At 56.6% G+C, this 16606-nt stretch overlaps 7 protein-coding genes across 7 annotated transcripts; 3 read left to right on the top strand and 4 right to left on the bottom strand.

Moving 5' to 3' along the window:
* Nucleotides 1–185: 185 nt before the first annotated feature.
* Nucleotides 186–2017, bottom strand: BCV69DRAFT_244036 (hypothetical protein; the record flags this gene model as incomplete). Its single annotated transcript, XM_025490089.1, has 2 exons — nt 186–1747; nt 1840–2017. The coding sequence occupies 2 exons, from the start codon at nt 2015–2017 to the stop codon at nt 186–188; spliced, it is 1740 nt and encodes a 579-aa protein (XP_025351025.1).
* Nucleotides 2018–2752: 735 nt separating this feature from the next.
* On the bottom strand, nt 2753–4157 carry BCV69DRAFT_279774 (hypothetical protein). Its single transcript, XM_025491369.1, has 4 exons — nt 3563–4157; nt 3258–3476; nt 2923–3170; nt 2753–2841 (listed from the first exon to the last, which is right to left on the bottom strand). The coding sequence occupies exons 1-4, from the start codon at nt 3833–3835 to the stop codon at nt 2805–2807; spliced, it is 777 nt and encodes a 258-aa protein (XP_025351024.1). The 5' UTR covers nt 3836–4157; the 3' UTR covers nt 2753–2804.
* A 2564-nt stretch (nt 4158–6721) lies between these two features.
* On the top strand, nt 6722–9254 carry BCV69DRAFT_12374 (hypothetical protein). The gene is made up of 2 exons (XM_025489169.1): nt 6722–7345; nt 7444–9254. The coding sequence occupies exons 1-2, from the start codon at nt 7124–7126 to the stop codon at nt 9106–9108; spliced, it is 1887 nt and encodes a 628-aa protein (XP_025351023.1). The 5' UTR covers nt 6722–7123; the 3' UTR covers nt 9109–9254.
* On the top strand, nt 9255–10033 carry BCV69DRAFT_12410 (hypothetical protein). Its single transcript, XM_025489170.1, has 2 exons — nt 9255–9941; nt 9998–10033. Exon 1 carries the CDS (start codon nt 9401–9403, stop codon nt 9803–9805), a length of 405 nt encoding a protein of 134 aa, XP_025351022.1. The 5' UTR covers nt 9255–9400; the 3' UTR covers nt 9806–9941; nt 9998–10033.
* Nucleotides 10034–12163: 2130 nt separating this feature from the next.
* Nucleotides 12164–13537, bottom strand: BCV69DRAFT_243492 (DUF453-domain-containing protein; the record flags this gene model as incomplete). The annotated part of the gene is made up of 1 exon (XM_025490071.1): nt 12164–13537. A coding segment is annotated over one exon (1374 nt), but the record flags the coding sequence as incomplete, so codon positions are not given.
* A 227-nt stretch (nt 13538–13764) lies between these two features.
* On the top strand, nt 13765–15015 carry BCV69DRAFT_279770 (F420H2 dehydrogenase). The gene is made up of 4 exons (XM_025491368.1): nt 13765–14005; nt 14090–14589; nt 14672–14755; nt 14838–15015. The coding sequence occupies exons 1-4, from the start codon at nt 13840–13842 to the stop codon at nt 14952–14954; spliced, it is 867 nt and encodes a 288-aa protein (XP_025351020.1). The 5' UTR covers nt 13765–13839; the 3' UTR covers nt 14955–15015.
* A 5-nt stretch (nt 15016–15020) lies between these two features.
* On the bottom strand, nt 15021–16507 carry BCV69DRAFT_279769 (hypothetical protein). The gene is made up of 2 exons (XM_025491367.1): nt 15438–16507; nt 15021–15365 (listed from the first exon to the last, which is right to left on the bottom strand). The coding sequence occupies exons 1-2, from the start codon at nt 16408–16410 to the stop codon at nt 15166–15168; spliced, it is 1173 nt and encodes a 390-aa protein (XP_025351019.1). The 5' UTR covers nt 16411–16507; the 3' UTR covers nt 15021–15165.
* Between the last annotated feature and the right edge of the window lie 99 nt (nt 16508–16606).

The following is a 16606-nucleotide window of genomic DNA, read 5'->3' as shown; positions in this document are numbered from 1 at the left end:
TGCCGCCCCCAGGCCCAGCCCATGGTTCACTGAAACAGCGAGCGGGTCAAGAGGATACAAGGCATCCAAGGGGTCAATCGTCAATAGGTCTAGCATTGCTTTCGTCGAGACTGAGCTATATACATATGAGAGGCTCGCAGGGATCCCTGACCGTCCTCTCCTTCTATCGCGGACCTCCACGTCCCTCAATCTACCAGCTGGAAAGAGACGGTCACAAAGCTTGGCTCTTCATTGCGATGTCGCAACGTGTACCTGATGGGCATTCCATTAGGACCAAAGAACTTGGTCAGGCCAAGCTTGACTGGTCCGAGCGAGAGACTGAGTGTATTGAAGTCAAAGGCGTCGGTGAAGAAGGAGGCTCCGTAGACGATGTCGGGGTCGTACTCGAAGTTCTTGCGGTTCTCCTCCGAAGTGAAATACTTGCGGCGCTTGGGAACCGACAGGGAGTGGGTAGTGAAGATGAAAGCATTGTCCTCCACCATGTCGGTACCTGGTTCGCTAAAGCGCCAAGGACCAAGTTGATCGTCCAGCTTGCTGGACCACTTCGAGTGGCTGTCGGAGCTCAGCCGAGCCTTGCGGTTCAGGTCATCAGCCAGCCGGAAGTCATCACTTTTCAGGCCGTCGGAGGCTGCAGCCTTCTGGGCTTCCGTACGAACCTGAGTGGTGATGCGCTGTAGCGGAGGCATGGCAGCGGAGGGAGGCGACGACCTCGTGTCGTCCCTAGTGCTAGTTGCACTGTCCACTTCGAGTGGGGCTGGCGATACCGCTCTTCTTTCAGGAGACTCCAAGATATCTTGTCCAGTAGCCTCGGGAGCCGTCACGAAGTAATCGTGTTTAACAGCAGCCTCGTCATCGGCCAGAGGACTGACATCACCATCTTGGCTCTGCTCGCCGACGGCTCCTTGAGGTGGTGTCTCAGGGTCATCCCAGCGCATGTTCGACAGCTTGCCCCTGAAGTTCGTTCCAAGTCTTTTCAAAGTAGGATGATCAGAGGCAATGCCATGCTGTACATCACCAGCGTGAGTGCCACTCTCGGTGCTCATGGCTGAGTCTGTGCGCTCAGGCTTGCGCAGTTCCTGAGGCAAGCGCCGATGATGCTCTAACTTGGCGTGGTGAGCTTCCAGTAGAGCTCTTACGCGTGGCTCGTCCTTGAACCCGACGAAACGCCAGTACTTCTTCAAGACCCTCTCTTCCTTCGCTGCTCCGCCGCCAAAGGCATTGCCAACGCCACTGAGCCATCCCTTCTTCTTGGCCGGCTTGGCGTCCGCGGTGGACTGGCGGCTGACGCTAGCGTTCCTGCTCAGACCTTCTCGGGGCACAATATCTTGGGTCTCATCATCGTCGTCTTGCCCGGCTAGTAGCGCTGAATGCCCGTCGCCACCTTTTTCAGGATTGGACACCGTGGGAGTGATCGAATGTCCTCCCTGACTGCCTCCCGTAGGAGTGCCGCTCTTGTCCGTATGCCGTAGCACAACCACTGCATCATGGGCGCGAGAGGGTGCGGGCCAGGCGCAGAGTACGTTCATACAAGCACAGTATGGAGACATGATGTATGGCCTTCCAGATGGAGGCTTCTCTTCGTAGAAGGTGCAGGGATCAATGTAGCGAGCGACTCGCATACCAGCGTTGAAGGGCGCTCGTGGAAAATCCATGAAGCGATCAAAGTCAGTACCAAAGTGGACATCGTCTCCAGTATACCGCTGCTTGAAGCGACCTTCGATCTGAATGCAGAACCTACGAGAGCGGTCTATGAAGGGAGGGTAGGAAATGGCGGCCAGAGCAACAGGAATGTCAATACCGGGGGCCTACTGCCTTTCCTTTCGCTACGAGCAGCCTCACCTCGAAAGTACTCTCTTCCGTCCTCTCCCTCCTTGGCGCCAGGAGCATCGAGGATCCGGACGACCACCCTGCCAACAAAGTAATCTGTATCGATCTCATGGGGTCTGCTGATGTCATTAACCCTGCATGGCTCCATGTGCTTGTAGTCGGGACCGACTTTGACTTCTAGATGGGGCATCTTGAGGTATAGCTATTGCAACGAGGTGAAAGGGTATGGAGATAGGTAGCGAAGCTGAGATGTCTGCTTTTATGGATTGAGGTGATTCGTGTCGTCTAAAAAGCAGAGAATGATGGCCGTTTGTGCTGAAGAGCAGAGGTGGGGTATCTGGAGAGTGGCTGTACTCCTGAGTGCAATGTCCAGGGGGAAGGATTGCTCTGGGGCACAAATTGCTAAAGGCTTGCTGCCAATGCTGCAGGGGAACAGTGATGTCACCGACGTCTATCGGATCGGGCAAGAATCTTGGTGGAGAGGGGCTGCCGATAAGAAGGTGTGGTCTCAAGATCGGTACGGGTGCTTATGAGCTAGCTCTTCTAGGAGGGCTGTAGAGGGGTCCAGAGGGGTCCGGTGTATGCTGCTCTAGGGTGTCTAGGGGCGATGCCTGCAGCTGCTGGTCTAATGCCGAGAAGGAAGGACTGGTCGCGGCTGGAGAAGGAGATCTAAGCAGGGCCGTGAGGGGAAGGCCGGAGCGAGAAGGCGAATCTACCGAAACAAGATCGTTGCGGGGATCGGATAAAGAGGGGCCAGGGAAGAGGATCGGGGAAAAGAGGCAGTGTGGAGAAACGGCAGCCGCGAGACTCGAATCCTCCGACTGGACCCTGGCTGGTTGAAAAAAAGGCCCCAACACGGATGCCGATGCGGGATGGGTCAGTTTTCACAACTTCACAAGTGGGTGTATGCAAACATCATAGCAATGGCAATGGCAAAATGAATGGTATTGTAGATGACGACTATCCTCGACTTTCTTCTATCGCACGGGTCTGTCGCATCTGGCATCGTTGTGACTATTGGTGGATGAGGTTGAGGCAGTCAGCTTCTCCGTCGGACATCTCTAAGCGCACTTCTGACAGCTCCAGTATACTCACGTCTCCTGGCAAGTGCCCATCCCACAGAGTCTCTCCCCACATCTAGAGCAGTCGGCGCTGCCACTTTGGCCGCAGATGGAACAGAAGAGAGGCTTGCTTTCGTAGACCACCAGGGGACCACCGCTTCCACCGCCACCGCCGCCACCGGGATCCCCCACTGCCTGGCCTTGGCGATGCCGTGACTTGTCGATGGTTGCTGAAGCTTGCTCGTAATTGAAAGGTGACTTGCTGTACACTTCATCTGATGCCTGGTAAAAGCCAACACGCCGAGAAGCGTAGCGTCAGCGCGATGCTCATGTCATTCCACCTTGCCTTTTTTCTTTGCAACCACTCACAGCGTCTTCCAACAGGCTGTGGAAGCCCTTCCTGTACACTAGCAATCGCCGAACTGTAGCGCTCTGCTTGTGCTGCTTTGTGCCACTGCCTTCTGCATCTGCTCCTCCAGTCAAAGCTAGTAGAGCCGAATTGGGTATCGAAAATGCCTCGCCGTCATTTCGCGAGGACTCAGCTGTGCCAGGCCTTAAGGACACGGCAGCATCACGGTAGTTGGTCCGCTGCAAGTGGTACCAAAATCAAAGGACGGCAATACTGCATCAGCAGGGATACATTTTCTGGCGCTATGGTCTGCCAGAAGACTCACCTCCAGCTCGTGAAGCCTCTTCTGGATCTTGCGGCGCTTTGCTGACCTTTCCCGCTCCTCCTTCTCCTGCCGTTCTTCATCGAGGAGTTGCCTTTCTCTGACAGTCAAGGGTCGGAGGGAACCACCAACGCCTCTACCCTCTGCCGTGGAGGAAGCTCCGTTTTGCCCTCCAGTCCTCAAAGTGCTATATGGATCGCCAGAGGACTGCAGCGCGATGGCAGCATTGGCCAGACCAGAAGCCTTGCGCTGGGAGCGCGATCGGGCGGGAGGCATGGAAAGCAGCTGTCCTCAGAATGGGGACAATGTTCTCACTCTCGAGGCTGTACAAGCTTGCGGGGGTGCGGAGAGGCTTGGACGCTGCACGCTACCCCACAAGTCGCGGTGCGGGTAGTGGAGCGAGGTCCGGAGACCGAGAAGGAATGTCTTGTGGAGGGACTCCCCCCTTTGTTCAGAGGAGGTATGGCCCTCGGACAGAGAGTAGAGGTGGAGGAGGGGAAGATTCAAGGTTCACACATCTGGCGGAGTCTCCTTGTCGGGTGCCAATCACAAGTGAAAGGGCGGATAAGAGGGATGCTTGCAGCGATGAGGAATGAATGGTACTGTCGTTGCGAGGAAGCAGCCTCGGCAGGCGGAGACTGGGCGGGGGTTGAAAATCTCCGGCGCACGAGGTGCAGAAGCAGGACGCGACGACGAGACGAGAACAACACTGACACTGGGCTCTGAATCAGGGCACTGATCACGCCCAACCAACACCTCTGTCTTTCGTGGTGAAGCGAGATTCATCGACGAGGACTCGGTGTGCCTCTTGAGGTCAGTACGGCGATGGCTTGCAAGGTGATAGTTCGCTGATTCATCGAGGGCATCTGTGTATGTGCGCCCTCGGCCTGCTTGGGAGTGATGCGAAGCGGGGTGTGCAAGTGTGGCGCACGCAACATGTCACATTTTCGCGGTGTGTGTGCCTTCCATCTACGCATTCCCCCTGCAAGCCGCCTTTCTCCTCTCGCTTGGCGGCTGCCACCCTCTGCCTCGGCCTTGCGTCTGGACAGTCGACTGCCTATACACAGAAGATTCCCTAGCAGCGGATGCACAACAACCCCGCCCGCAGACGCTGCACCCGAGGAGACATCTCATTGCTCCACTGCTCGTCGTCATCGTCGTCCCTCGACTCCCCTCCTCCTCCGGCGGCTCCGTGCTGGGTGTGCGTGTGTATGTACGTGAGTGCGTGTGCGTGCCTGTCCGTCCAGTCTATTCGCCTGCCCGCTCCGCCTATCCGGTCCGCCCTGCCAGTCAGTCCGCGTTAGACTGTTTTTGGAGATGTTGCGTATTCTCACCTTGCCCTTGCCCTGAAACGCCCTCGCTTCCTCCCTCTCATCACTATCACCATTACCATCACATCCCTTTTCCACCCCCTGCCCTCGTGCGCTCCTTGCGGCCCTTATCCCCTTCTTGACGCTCTCCTTGCGTTCCTTTGACCGTTCCTGGACCCGATTCCCCGCAACCTGCACCCTTTACGCCTCTGTTTCATCACACGCCGACCACTACACTTCCGCTTTACGGAATCGCAAAACAAGTAACGAGCAAAAGCATAGCACATACTCTGGCAGGCCACTCTTCCTCCAGCAGCTTCCCCTTCGTGGATCACTCTATCATCCTCATCACACCGATCAACACGCCGGCATCTGCTCATCAATTGCCTTCTCCTGTGCACCACCTCATCCATCCCTCCTCCCACCGACGATCCTTGATTCCATACCAGCAATCAAACGGCCTTCGAAAGCTAGACGTCTTCTCGCTTTTCCCACACGGCCCAGATCAGAAGAGCAGATAGGATCCATCGAAAACCAATCACAGGGTATTCCGATACACCCCATTCGATCCGTGACGAAACACCATCGTCAAACGCACCCAGAGCACTGCTTCCTACTTGCAGGAGGCAGCCCATACCCTCCCTTTCTCTCTCTAACGCGCCTTTGAGCCACTCTTCGAGCTGAAGCACCGCAATTGCCGTCTTGGAAGCACCACCTCTTCGCCGCCAGATTCGCGCCTGCCTCGCCCCCCTGCCTCATTCGACGCAGTGCCTTCTGGCCTACGCAACTCACAGAAACACCACGTCAAACTTCCTTGCCCAAGACGATCTTGATCATCACGTTGCATTCCAAGGCATCTCGACTCGCCTCTACACTTGCCTGACGAGTCTTGGCCCAACGCGCCTCGCACCTTTATCCCCTCGTCCTCTCTGCCGACTCGCGGCTCGAATCTACCACAAGCATCCCCTTCCTACAACGTCGTCTCCATGGCGCATCACGCGGAACAATACGTGAGTGTAAACTGCAGACGTTTCAGACGCGATCATGTTCGTGAAGCAGTAGCGATGAAAGGTTGCGGAGGAGAGGAGTGCGCACCCCGAGGCAGTCAATCTTCCCGTAGGCCTTGGCCTGGGCATTGACCAGGTGTGGGCTCGCTTGAGGATGGGCTGCTATCTCTCGACGGGGATGTCGCGGAGTCTCGCCGAAGAGTGCGACTTCCAGATGTCGGTGCAGTCTCCGGGACGTGATCCTTCCCACGGGAATGTCTTGGAAGACAGAGAGAGAGACAGGCGTGTGAGACTATCTCATGTCTTGCGTTGCTCTTCTCCCTCGGCCGAAAGCACACTTGTGCCTGTTGGGCTGGTGGATTCGCCTGCCTGCCTGCCTGCCTGCCCTGTTATGGTGTGGCAGCCTGCCCGCGTCTGCACGAGTCGGTCCGCGGTGAATTGAATCGCAGCGGCTGCGTGTGGCGTGCGACGAGTCCGAAGGGGGCTGCTGCCGCCTCTGGCTCGCGTCCTTGCAGTGCCAGGCCCAGAGCTTAACGGGGCAAAGGCAGTGGGGACTCGGCAGAGGGGAATAGCAAGTGACAGCATCAGACAGACCGCCACGCAAGGCAAGGAGCATTGCCAATGCACCATGCATCCAATACCTCCTTTGCTCGTGGCGCGACGGCCCGGCAAGCATCCCCTACACGCCAAGTAGAGTTGCGGTCTTCCATGACCCGCCTGGAGCGTGCAGCATCCTGGCCCCGCCTTGCACCTCTTCTCTCCTCGCCCTCCCTCGACTGAGGTACGTCTGGGCTGCGAATAGCCGAGATAACCACATAGCAGTGGCACTCCGCTCCATTCCCCGATCACAACTTCCTTCCAAAGCTTCCGACCCTGGAGGCCTGCCCTGGCCGCTACCCCGGTCGGGGCGGGGCGAGCGAGCCAGCCTCACCGTCTTTCGGGCCACCGGGCTAGGGTTGGTTTACCACAGGACATCGATGCCCTACACACCATCGTCAGACTGCCATTGCACCTATACCTCCTACACTATTCCATCATTATCGTCGTCGTCGTTGTCATCGCTCCTACCTCTCCTCGTTCCCCTCATCGTCTTTACCTCTAGCACTTGCTGACCGAGCCTCTTCGCTTTGCTTCATCTCTCCTGCCTCTACCTCTACCACTGCATTCCTACCTCGTCTTCCACCTCACTTTGGACATCTTAGCCGGGCTCGACTGCCATCGGAAGGCCTCTCAACGTCAAGAACGGCATGCCGCCCTCGAGGAGTGGAGAACGCCTTCATTCCGGTGGTGAAACATCAGTTGCGTCCAACTACTCTACCACATCTGCCTCTTCTTCGACTGCCGCAAACGGCCGCACAAAGGCATCTAGGGTACCGACAGGGAACAAGTTCGTCGAAGGAAAGCCAAGTCATCAACAGGGGGGTGCATTGGCAAGGAAAGCTCTGGGAGACGTGAGCAATTTGGACAAGGTGAGTCAGACGACGCGAACATTGGCGCGCGAAGAACAGCCCCGACGTCCGAGCGTGTTACTCAATCCTGCTCCACCTGCACCGTTTGGCTCGTCCAGGCGTCAGCTTCGGCTGCACACATGCGAGCTACCTCTCACAATGGCCACTATGACGATGCCGCCTATAAGCATAAGCCTGTTGCAGGTGCTCGGCGTGATGTTGTGGCAGTGACCAAACCCATCCGAGCCTCTGTCTCCTCATCACACTTGGAAGCGACTAGCACAAGCAACGCGGCTGCCTCAGCTACGGCGAGGCCAGCGGGAGCCAAGAGGGTCAGGGCCGAGGAGCCTTCCACCTCAGCGGCTTCTTCCCAAGCCGTGCAACAGTCGTCAGCATACCCATCAGGTGCTGTCGCCGTGGCTGCTTCAATGGAAGTCGACCCTTACTTTTCTTCCCGGAGCAAAGGTGCCAATGCCCGCCATGATATCACAGACGATGAAGATATGAGCGGTGCCGAGGGAGAGGAGGACGATGAGGAGTACTCGAGCTCGGAAGAGCTTTCAGAAAGCAGCAGCTCGACAGGAGGTCACCACGACCACCACCAGTCCCATAACGTACACATCGATGATGCGGCTAGCATCACCTCTGCCGAGGACGACAGTGACGCAGCTCTGGATCTCAACCTGGACCCCGAGGGCCTCGTGACGCTACCACCACACCTTGAGAAGGAGGCGTGCCGAAGGGTGACAGCGATCAGCCATTCCTACGAGCAAGCCGTCGTCCTTCCTCAGATGGCTCGATCCGCTGCCGAACGGCAACAGGCTCTTGCTGCCGGAGAGATCGCAGCTGACATTGCTGCTCACGACGATGAGCTTGCTCAGATGGGCCTCGACCCGGAAGAGGTGCGGGACACCAGCATGGTCGCCGAGTACGCCAAGGAGATCTTTTCCTACATGGCTCGCTGCGAGATGGAGACACTACCCAACCCTCATTACATCTCCTACCAAAACGAGATCCAATGGCACATGAGGGCTACACTTGTCGACTGGCTGCTACAGGTACACATGCGCTACCACATGCTTCCGGAGACTCTCTGGATTGCCGTCAACATCGTCGACCGTTTCCTCAGCGTCCGTGTGGTGAGCTTGGCCAAGCTCCAGCTCGTCGGCGTGACCGCCATGTTCATTGCCGCCAAGTACGAGGAGATTGTCGCTCCTAGCGTCGACGAGTTCGTCTTCATGACCGAAGGTGGCTACTCCAAGGACGAGATCTTCAAGGGAGAGCGCATCATCCTGTCCACCCTTGATTTCAAGGTGTCGAGCTACTGCTCGCCTTACTCTTGGGTGAGGAAGATCTCCAAGGCTGATGACTACGACATTCAGGTCCGAACTCTGGCTAAGTTCCTCATGGAGGTCACACTCCTCGACCACCGCTTCCTTCGAGCAAAGCCAAGTCTGATCGCCGCCATCGGCATGTTCCTGAGCAAGAAGATGCTCAATGGCCAGTGGGATGAAGGCTTCATCTACTACTCTGGCTTCTGCGAGGAGCAGCTCATCCCTGGTGCCAACCTCCTGCTAGAGAAGCTTGCAGACCCTAGCTTTGGCGACCACTTTGTTTGCAGGAAGTACGCGAACCGCAAGTTCCTCAAGGCTAGCATCTTCGCTAGAGACTGGGCAAGGCGGAACAGCCCAGCAGCAGCACCCGTCGCCACCACGAGCGCATCGTCCTCGTCATCGTCGGGCGTCAACGTACCCCAGCATTCGCAAGAAGGCACATTCGCCTAGAGCAGGGCGAGAGACATCTTCGCCGTGCACCTCATACATTGCTCCGCTCTCGACTGCACTTCGCCATTTCCATTACGCACATGCATTTCACCGCACCGCACCGCATTCGACGCAACCTGCACAGCACTCTATCCACTAGGCATGCAACGACAACGACACGACCCCACAATGACGACGGCGGCTACGCCAGCGATGCCAATACCAACGTGCTCTTAGGCCTTGGAACATCTTGGCCCTATTTATCTTTCTCCCTGGACGAACGGCCTCTGCTGCTACTGAGATGATGAGATGAATGCCTGCCTGCCACGCACTGCATTCAGACTTTGCTCGCACTGCGTCTTCGTACCTTCTACTGCACCATTTCGAGGTCCACACACACACACGCACTTCACAGCTCAACATTGGCTTTCTTTTCTCCCTCTGTTCTCTCTCTCTCTCTCTGGCACACAATCAAAGACCAAGGATACCCAAGAATTCCCCAACTTCATTCTTCTCGACTCTGTTTAAGGGCTTCGGCCCTTCAATTTTCAATTTTCGGCTTCAATCTTCATTCTTGCTCGCGCATCATTATCACCATTACCACCTTTATCATCATCATCATTCTCATCATCATCATCATCATCAACAATACGAAGCGGCCCCCTTCTTCCCTCCCCTTTCTCCCTCTTTGCACCATCTCATCATTCTCTTCTCCTGAATTTTTTCAACCTCAATATCCAATTCTTGTCTTTTTCCCTTTCGTTTTCGTTTTCGTTTTCGTTTTTTCTTTCTGTTTTCTTTCTGTTCTTTTGTTCTTTTGTTGGTTGTTCTTGCACCCACACTGTCCTCTAATAGCCAATAGCCAATCGTCAATCGCCACTAGCCACTAGCCACTAGCCACTAGCCGTAGCCAATCCCCTCGCTCACTCGCTCCCTCGCTCTGCACATCTTCTTTCATTTATTCGCTCGTTTGTCCGTTCGAGCACCGCACCGTACACAGACATCCATCGTTCGAGGACCTCCTTGAGCAGCATACCACTTTCTTCTTACTTCTTTCGGCAGAGTGAAACCGAAGGGGGTTTCTTTCGACTTCTTGTACGGCTCTTTGGGGTCTTCCATGCCTCACCAGAGACAGGTTCTTGCTCCATCTTCTGTCCATTCAGCTAGTGTAGTAGTGCAGATGCGCTTGGTCCTTCATTCATTATTCACTCATTCATCTCATGCTCATTCACATTTACTTGCTCATGTATGCAGCCGTCAGAAGCGACACGTAGTCGTCAGAGATGCCTCTCTGCTTGCTTGTACCTTGTTCCTCTCTCCTTAATGTGACTGTGGATCAGCCTTTTTACGCCTGTAGAGGATGTGGGCGAGCGGATGAGCCATTGGAAGGATACGAGCAGAGGGCGCACGCAGCTCCACGTAGGCTGCGAGAGTGCACAGCGGGATAATGCTAGATGAGTCGATGCAGTAGTGGTGCGCATGTGTGTGTACAAAGTTGAAGGGTATCGAGCATTCCTAGACAAGGGGCCAGCAGTTCATGCGCGCCCCTTACGTCTGCACTTCTGTCCCTCCCCTCTCCTCCTCAAGGAGCCAAGAACTCGCGATTCATCCACTTCTGCCATCTTGCTCCGCCCATCAAAGGCCCCTTTGGTGTAGTGTCACGTCCCTGATCAGCATCGTCCTCACGCGCCCGCACGCCCAGCTCAGCACCCCTGACGAGCTGCAAAAGCAGCCCCCTCGCCTCATCCTGCACCCGCCTCGACTCAAGAACCGCCCTGTCCTTTTTCCTCAAACCCTTGATCAGACCCTTGATCTCCTTTGCCTCCCTCTGCTTCTTCTCACGCTGCGCTTCCGTCAGCCTCTTTGCACCCATCTGCTCCGAGTGCAGTAGCTCGCGCTGCACTCTTGCAAAGCGCTCCTCGAGCAGAGCAGCCTCTTGCGTCACCTGCACCCGCTCGAAACTGCGCATCGGTCGCTGACCGTCCCATGGTAGGACGCGCTCGTCGGCAGCGCCGGCTGCTCGATTGGATGACACAGGCCCACGTACCGGACGAGCTATGGTGCTGAGGGGCATTAGTAGGCGTTGGGAACCAGCAATTGGAGCACGACCTGTACTGTCTGTCTCTGCTGCGGTCCCTTCTGCGAGGAGACTGGCGGCGAGCGTCTGCGATTCGGATTGAGCAGCGCCTAGGGCAGCACGGCTTTGACGTGCGGCATGGCTGTTGCTGCCTCCGGTCAAACGTGGATTCCGCTTGGACAGCATAACAGTATTTGGCGATAAGTGGTGGTAGGTGAGCGAGGCGAGGTTGTCCAGGATGCGACGAGCAAAGGGCTTTTGAGGGACGTGATGGAGAGGTTGGAAAGCGGTCGTGGGCGATATCGGCTGGGAGTCGAGCAGCTCCGCTTCCCGAGTCAAGGACGGGTCCTTCTCAGCTGCTGCCAAGAACAGGAGCAGAGTTGCCTCCACTGGAATGAGTTTCGCATCAGGAAGCAGCGGCACGATCAGTGAGTGCAATCACTTCAAGACACCTGGGTCTTGCAACCCCACCTCCGTGACTCACGATTGCTCACCTCTCTTTTCGAGATCTCCGACAGAGCCTGAGGCAGCCGCCGCTACAAAGTCGTCTCTCATGAGTCTGTGCAGATTGCTACGAGCTGGCCTGTCAAGAGTCGTATGCCGTCTGATGGCGCGCGATAGATGTCGGTACAAATGTAGCCGAGCTCGGCTGTCCACGTCTAGAGCTGGCCCACTCTTGGTAGCATATCCACGACTTTTTGAAGGGCTCAGAGCACCTCCTGTCGCTTCCCGGACAGCTGATGTGGACGCGGAAAGCGATTGTCTGTTGCCGAACGCCTTGCCTTGCTGCGGCGTCTGTTTTGGTCGCAGTTGCCGTTTGGATAAGCGTTCTGACTGCTGTGTAAGCTGTTCATCCGGCACGTGCAACTTCCAAGGTTGCTCAGATAGTTCTTTGTATGATACCTTGTAACCATTTCCCTCTTTTCGACCTCTCGGTTTCGGCATGGCCTTCTCTTTTGATTCGTACAACTCTACGAAGGGAGTATAGAATCTAGCGCCTATGCTTTCGGGTATGGGGACATCGCCATCCATGAGCTGGCGCGCTGTCCTCTCCATCAAGATAGCCTCAGGTACTGGCGAAGCGTCCGCTGACATTCGTAGACAGGTGGATGAGACGCCGGCGGGCTGGCCGACGCTGAAAGAGACGATCTGCTGCCCAGCAGTGGGAGCAGTGGCCAGTGCCCAGGGAGGTGGCGGTGTATTGATAGACGCTCCGCCCTCCTTGACCACGTCCGATACTACTGTGTCACCCAAAGCAGAAGCAGCTCCTAATGCACTGAGTGTAGTCGCGGGTATTGTTCGATGGAATTGCCCCACGCTGACTGCTCGTGCCAGGCAGTCCACTTCCTCGCCCCGAACCTCAGTGGAGCCGGTCGTCCGGTAAGTTGCCCGCGGATGTAGGAGACACACCTTGGGGGCGGCCGAGCCGGGGAAGTAGAGCCCCGACAATGAGGAGTCGAGACTTGAAGCCGCCTTCCGCAACGCCTCGATTCTCTGCATCAGACCAAGATCCGCATCGAGAGAAGCTGGATGCGAGGTGAGTTGGTCGAAGTCGACGCTCATGTCACTTGCCCTGACGAAGATGACTGGAAGACCAGCATCTACGACGGATATTTCGACAGCTTCTGTGCCTAGCATGACTGTGTCCTTGGCCCTCGATGTGGGCAGGAGCGTGCCCTGAAGTTGAGTCTCGATGACAGTGGAAGCATGCTTGCCGGGTACACCTGCGATAGTAGCCTCGCCTACGGCATCAGCGAACCACCACTTGTTGTTATCGGGATGACGCGAAACAGCCACGGATGCCAACACTCGGTTTCCAGACTCGGCTTGTAGAATCCTCACGGGGCACATGAAGCGAGCCTGTGGATCTTGTGGGTCCACGCCCGCGGCCATGGCTCGCTCATTCACCACCGTCGTGTCTACAGTCCGAGTGTTGATGCTCTGTTGTGCTACCGCAGCGACAAGATTGCCGCATGTGCTTCCCCAGTCTATCTTTGTACCGTTGATAGGCACCTGACCGAACCTGTAGACTAGGTCCCAGCCAGTCACTGGGTGCGCGGCGCTGGTGGGTGTGTTGTCCTCCGACCAGGGCACACCTGGGAAGCGATTGCCAGCTGATCTGGCCACACTGACGCCTCCCCTACCAGGTGCGTTGATGATGGCTACCTTTGAGAGGGACGAGGCACCCCCTCCGAGACCATCGATCTGACGGCCATCGGGGTCCGGGGAGCCCATGGCGGCACAGATGATGGCATCGCGCGTCTCCTGTGTGAAGGGTGCGAGGCGAGAGGCAAGGAAGATGAGACCTTTGCTGGTGCCTCCTCTCCAAAGAGTGGCCCGTATGCCCCTCTGTAGAGCTTGCGACTGGCTCATCACAGTCGTAGCGTAGAGCCGGGCGAGTGTATGCGCTTGGCAGTGATGGTTGGAGCTGTGAGCCCTTCTTCCCGTCGGAAAGGCGGCAGGCAAAGGCGGCTCTGCGTCCTTGTGTGCGGGCCAAGCAGTGGAAATGCGCGGTGGGTCCGTCGTCCGTCGTGCGCCTGGCTGTCCGCTCCTCCGCCCCGAGACTGGCTGCCATTGGTCATCGCCCAGACGCCGACAGGAACATCCCATCGTACAGCTCCTCCAATCATCCCGTACTCGCCCCTTGCCGCTCCTCCTTCTTGCTCACGACGACGATGCTCGCTCAGTCAGTCTCGTTGGCCGCCAGGTCTGTGGCCCGTCCCGCCGCTCTGCGGGTCGCCTCGACTTCCCTTGCGCCCGCGGCCATGGCTGCCTCTACACGACTACTCTCCTCGTCGGCAAAGGCCGCTGTGGCCAAGCAGGGAGTTGCTGGAGACAAAGGTGGGTACAACATTTGCAATAGTCACAAAGATCTTTGCCGCTAACCTCTATCTACGCTGCTCTCTTTTGCTTGCCGCTTCTCAGTCAACTCCTTCTCTCCTTACCCCGAGTCGGCCGGTGCCAACCCTCTGGACTCGTATGGCGAGATCGCAGCCAGCCTGCACGACTATGGAGCTTACATCACCTCGTGTCTCCCCAAGTTCATCCAGCAATTCTCTGTAGTCAAGGACGAGCTCACACTCTACATCCATCCCTCGGCCGTTGTGCCAGTCCTGTCCTTCTTGCGAGACCACACACAAACCCAGTACAGGGCCCTCATGGACGTTTCAGGAGCCGACTACCCCACCCGATCCCAGCGATTTGAAGTCGTATACCATCTGCTGAGCGTCAAGTTCAACTCGCGCATTCGAGTGAAGACGTACGCCGATGAGGTCACACCCGTCCCTAGCGCTACTGGGTTGTTCCGGGCGGCCGATTGGTACGAGAGGGAGATCTGGGATCTGTATGGTGTGTTCTTCCTTGGTCACCCCGATTTGCGTAGGATCATGACCGACTATGGATTCGAGGGCCACCCTTTGCGAAAGGTGAGCAAGCGTCGAACATATAACACTTGCACGAATTCCTGATTCATAATCTGACCTCCTGCTTCGCGTCTTGTCTCCACAGGACTTCCCTCTCACTGGATACTCGGAGGTCAGGTGGAGCGAAGAGAAGAAGCGTGTCGTGACAGAACCGTTGCAATTGACTCAGGTGAGTAGGCAGTGCAGGTGGGAGACTCGAAAAAGAGGAAGCATCGATCTGACGTCCCTATGCTATCTCTTGTCCCCACCAGGCATTCCGAAACTTTGAATCGAACAGTCCGTGGGAGCAGGTGGGAGAGGGAGAGGTGAGGCGACCCAAGAACCTTACATTGACTCCTCCCAAGCCGAAGGAAGAGCCAAAGAAGTGAGCTCGCTCCTCGGGCCACTTTGTAGAGGATCTCAGAAGCAAATATATCAGTTTTCACAGCGCGTGACGCAGAGTTAGTATGCTCTTGTGATGAGATTGATAGTATGAGGAATGATACAGATACGGAATATTGAAGGTACAACACAATACAATGCCCACTATCGACGATTGACGATCCTGCGAGGAGAGCTACTAACTGCTCGAGAGAACGCTCAGGCAACGCTCACATCCTCTCCCATTTCCTTTAGCTCCAACACCTGCTCCACCTTTGCCTCTACCTGCTCCCACACCTCGTCTGCCGAGTCCCAATCGGCAGAAATCTCGAGTATGTTACCCCTGTTGCGGAAATGCTTCACGAGGGGTAGTACGGCAGAGGACCCCTTGTCCCAGTCTTGCGGGGAGGAGGAGTCGCCTGGCAAGGGTGGGGAGATATTAGGTCAATGAGCAGCTCCGCGCAGAAGTTAGGAGACTCGATGCGACTCACCTGCTCGCTCGGCGTACTTCTCCTTTGGAAGATCAAAGTACAGCACCACAAAGATGGGACACGTCTCCTTCTCGATCTTCTGCGCCTCCTCGAGCGTGGCTGGATACCCATCTAGGACCAGCAATGTCTCCTTTTCCCCATTCTTGTCCGCACGCTTCTGCACTTCCTTGTGCACCTGGTCCACACTGCTGACTCCACTGATCACCTCGAAGCCTTCGAAGCGTTTCGGGAGACGAGCTGCTTGCGTGGACTTGCCCGAGGAGCCCACACCGACGAGGCAGATGAGGGTCACCTGGTCAAGGCCATACGCTGGCTTTCCGCCTGCTCCTCGTGCTTGATTCCCACTCTTCTTCTCCCCTTGCTGAGCTCCTTCACAGTGAATCGTGTCTCTGAGTAATGGAAAGACGATCATCCCAAAGCCTAGACCGAGACCGAGGGAGATGGAGTACACGATGCTACACCATCCTCCTTTTGGCGGGGCGTGTGCATTGAATTTCAGCTTTGGGCGCCAAGCTCGTGAAGAGGTTCCAGAAGACGAAGAAGAGGAGGAAGAGGAAGATGCTGCAGAGGACTTTGAGGAGCTACGAGAGGGAGGTGGCTGGCGGGAAGAGCCGCCCGGCAGGTTTAGAGAAGCAGAAGAGGAGGACTTGACCACTCCGTGGCTCCGGATCACCGAGATCTTCGGAGGAGTCGATGCGGAGAAGCGCGTATGCGCCGCCTTTGCGCCGCCTGCACCTGCCCCTGTGCCAGCGCCTGAGCCTACACTGACAGGAGGTGTAGGAGGTCTGAAGACGGTCGTCGAGGAAGTCGAAGGTGTAGGGTACGAGGAGGAGTAGGAGTAAAAGGACGAGGACGAGGCAGGTACACTCCCCTCCCGCAGTGTCCTCACGCTGCTGCCCCCTGCCAGACGAGCGCTACTCCCAGCTACGCCTACGCTGGCGAAACGCGAACCTGATGCTCGAGCAAAGGACATCCTGAAGGACCTGCAAGAGATGGCAGAAGAGCAAATGGGGTGCGCCCTGAAGGTCAAAGATGGGACGAAGAACAAGACATGGTAGGACAAAGGTAGGGCTCCAGATGAGGCAAGCAAAAATTTCGGCCGTGCGGGGGAGGCAAGAGGCGACGCGGGGAAATCGACGTCATCGGCCAAAGGGGGTCGTGTGGCCCAG

The sequence above is a fragment of the Pseudomicrostroma glucosiphilum genome (assembly GCF_003144135.1).
Source record: "Pseudomicrostroma glucosiphilum strain MCA 4718 unplaced genomic scaffold BCV69scaffold_1, whole genome shotgun sequence".
Lineage (NCBI taxonomy): Eukaryota > Fungi > Basidiomycota > Exobasidiomycetes > Microstromatales > Microstromataceae > Microstroma > Microstroma glucosiphilum.
Note: the sequence above shows the minus strand (reverse complement) of the source record. Positions and strands in the feature narration are given on the sequence as shown.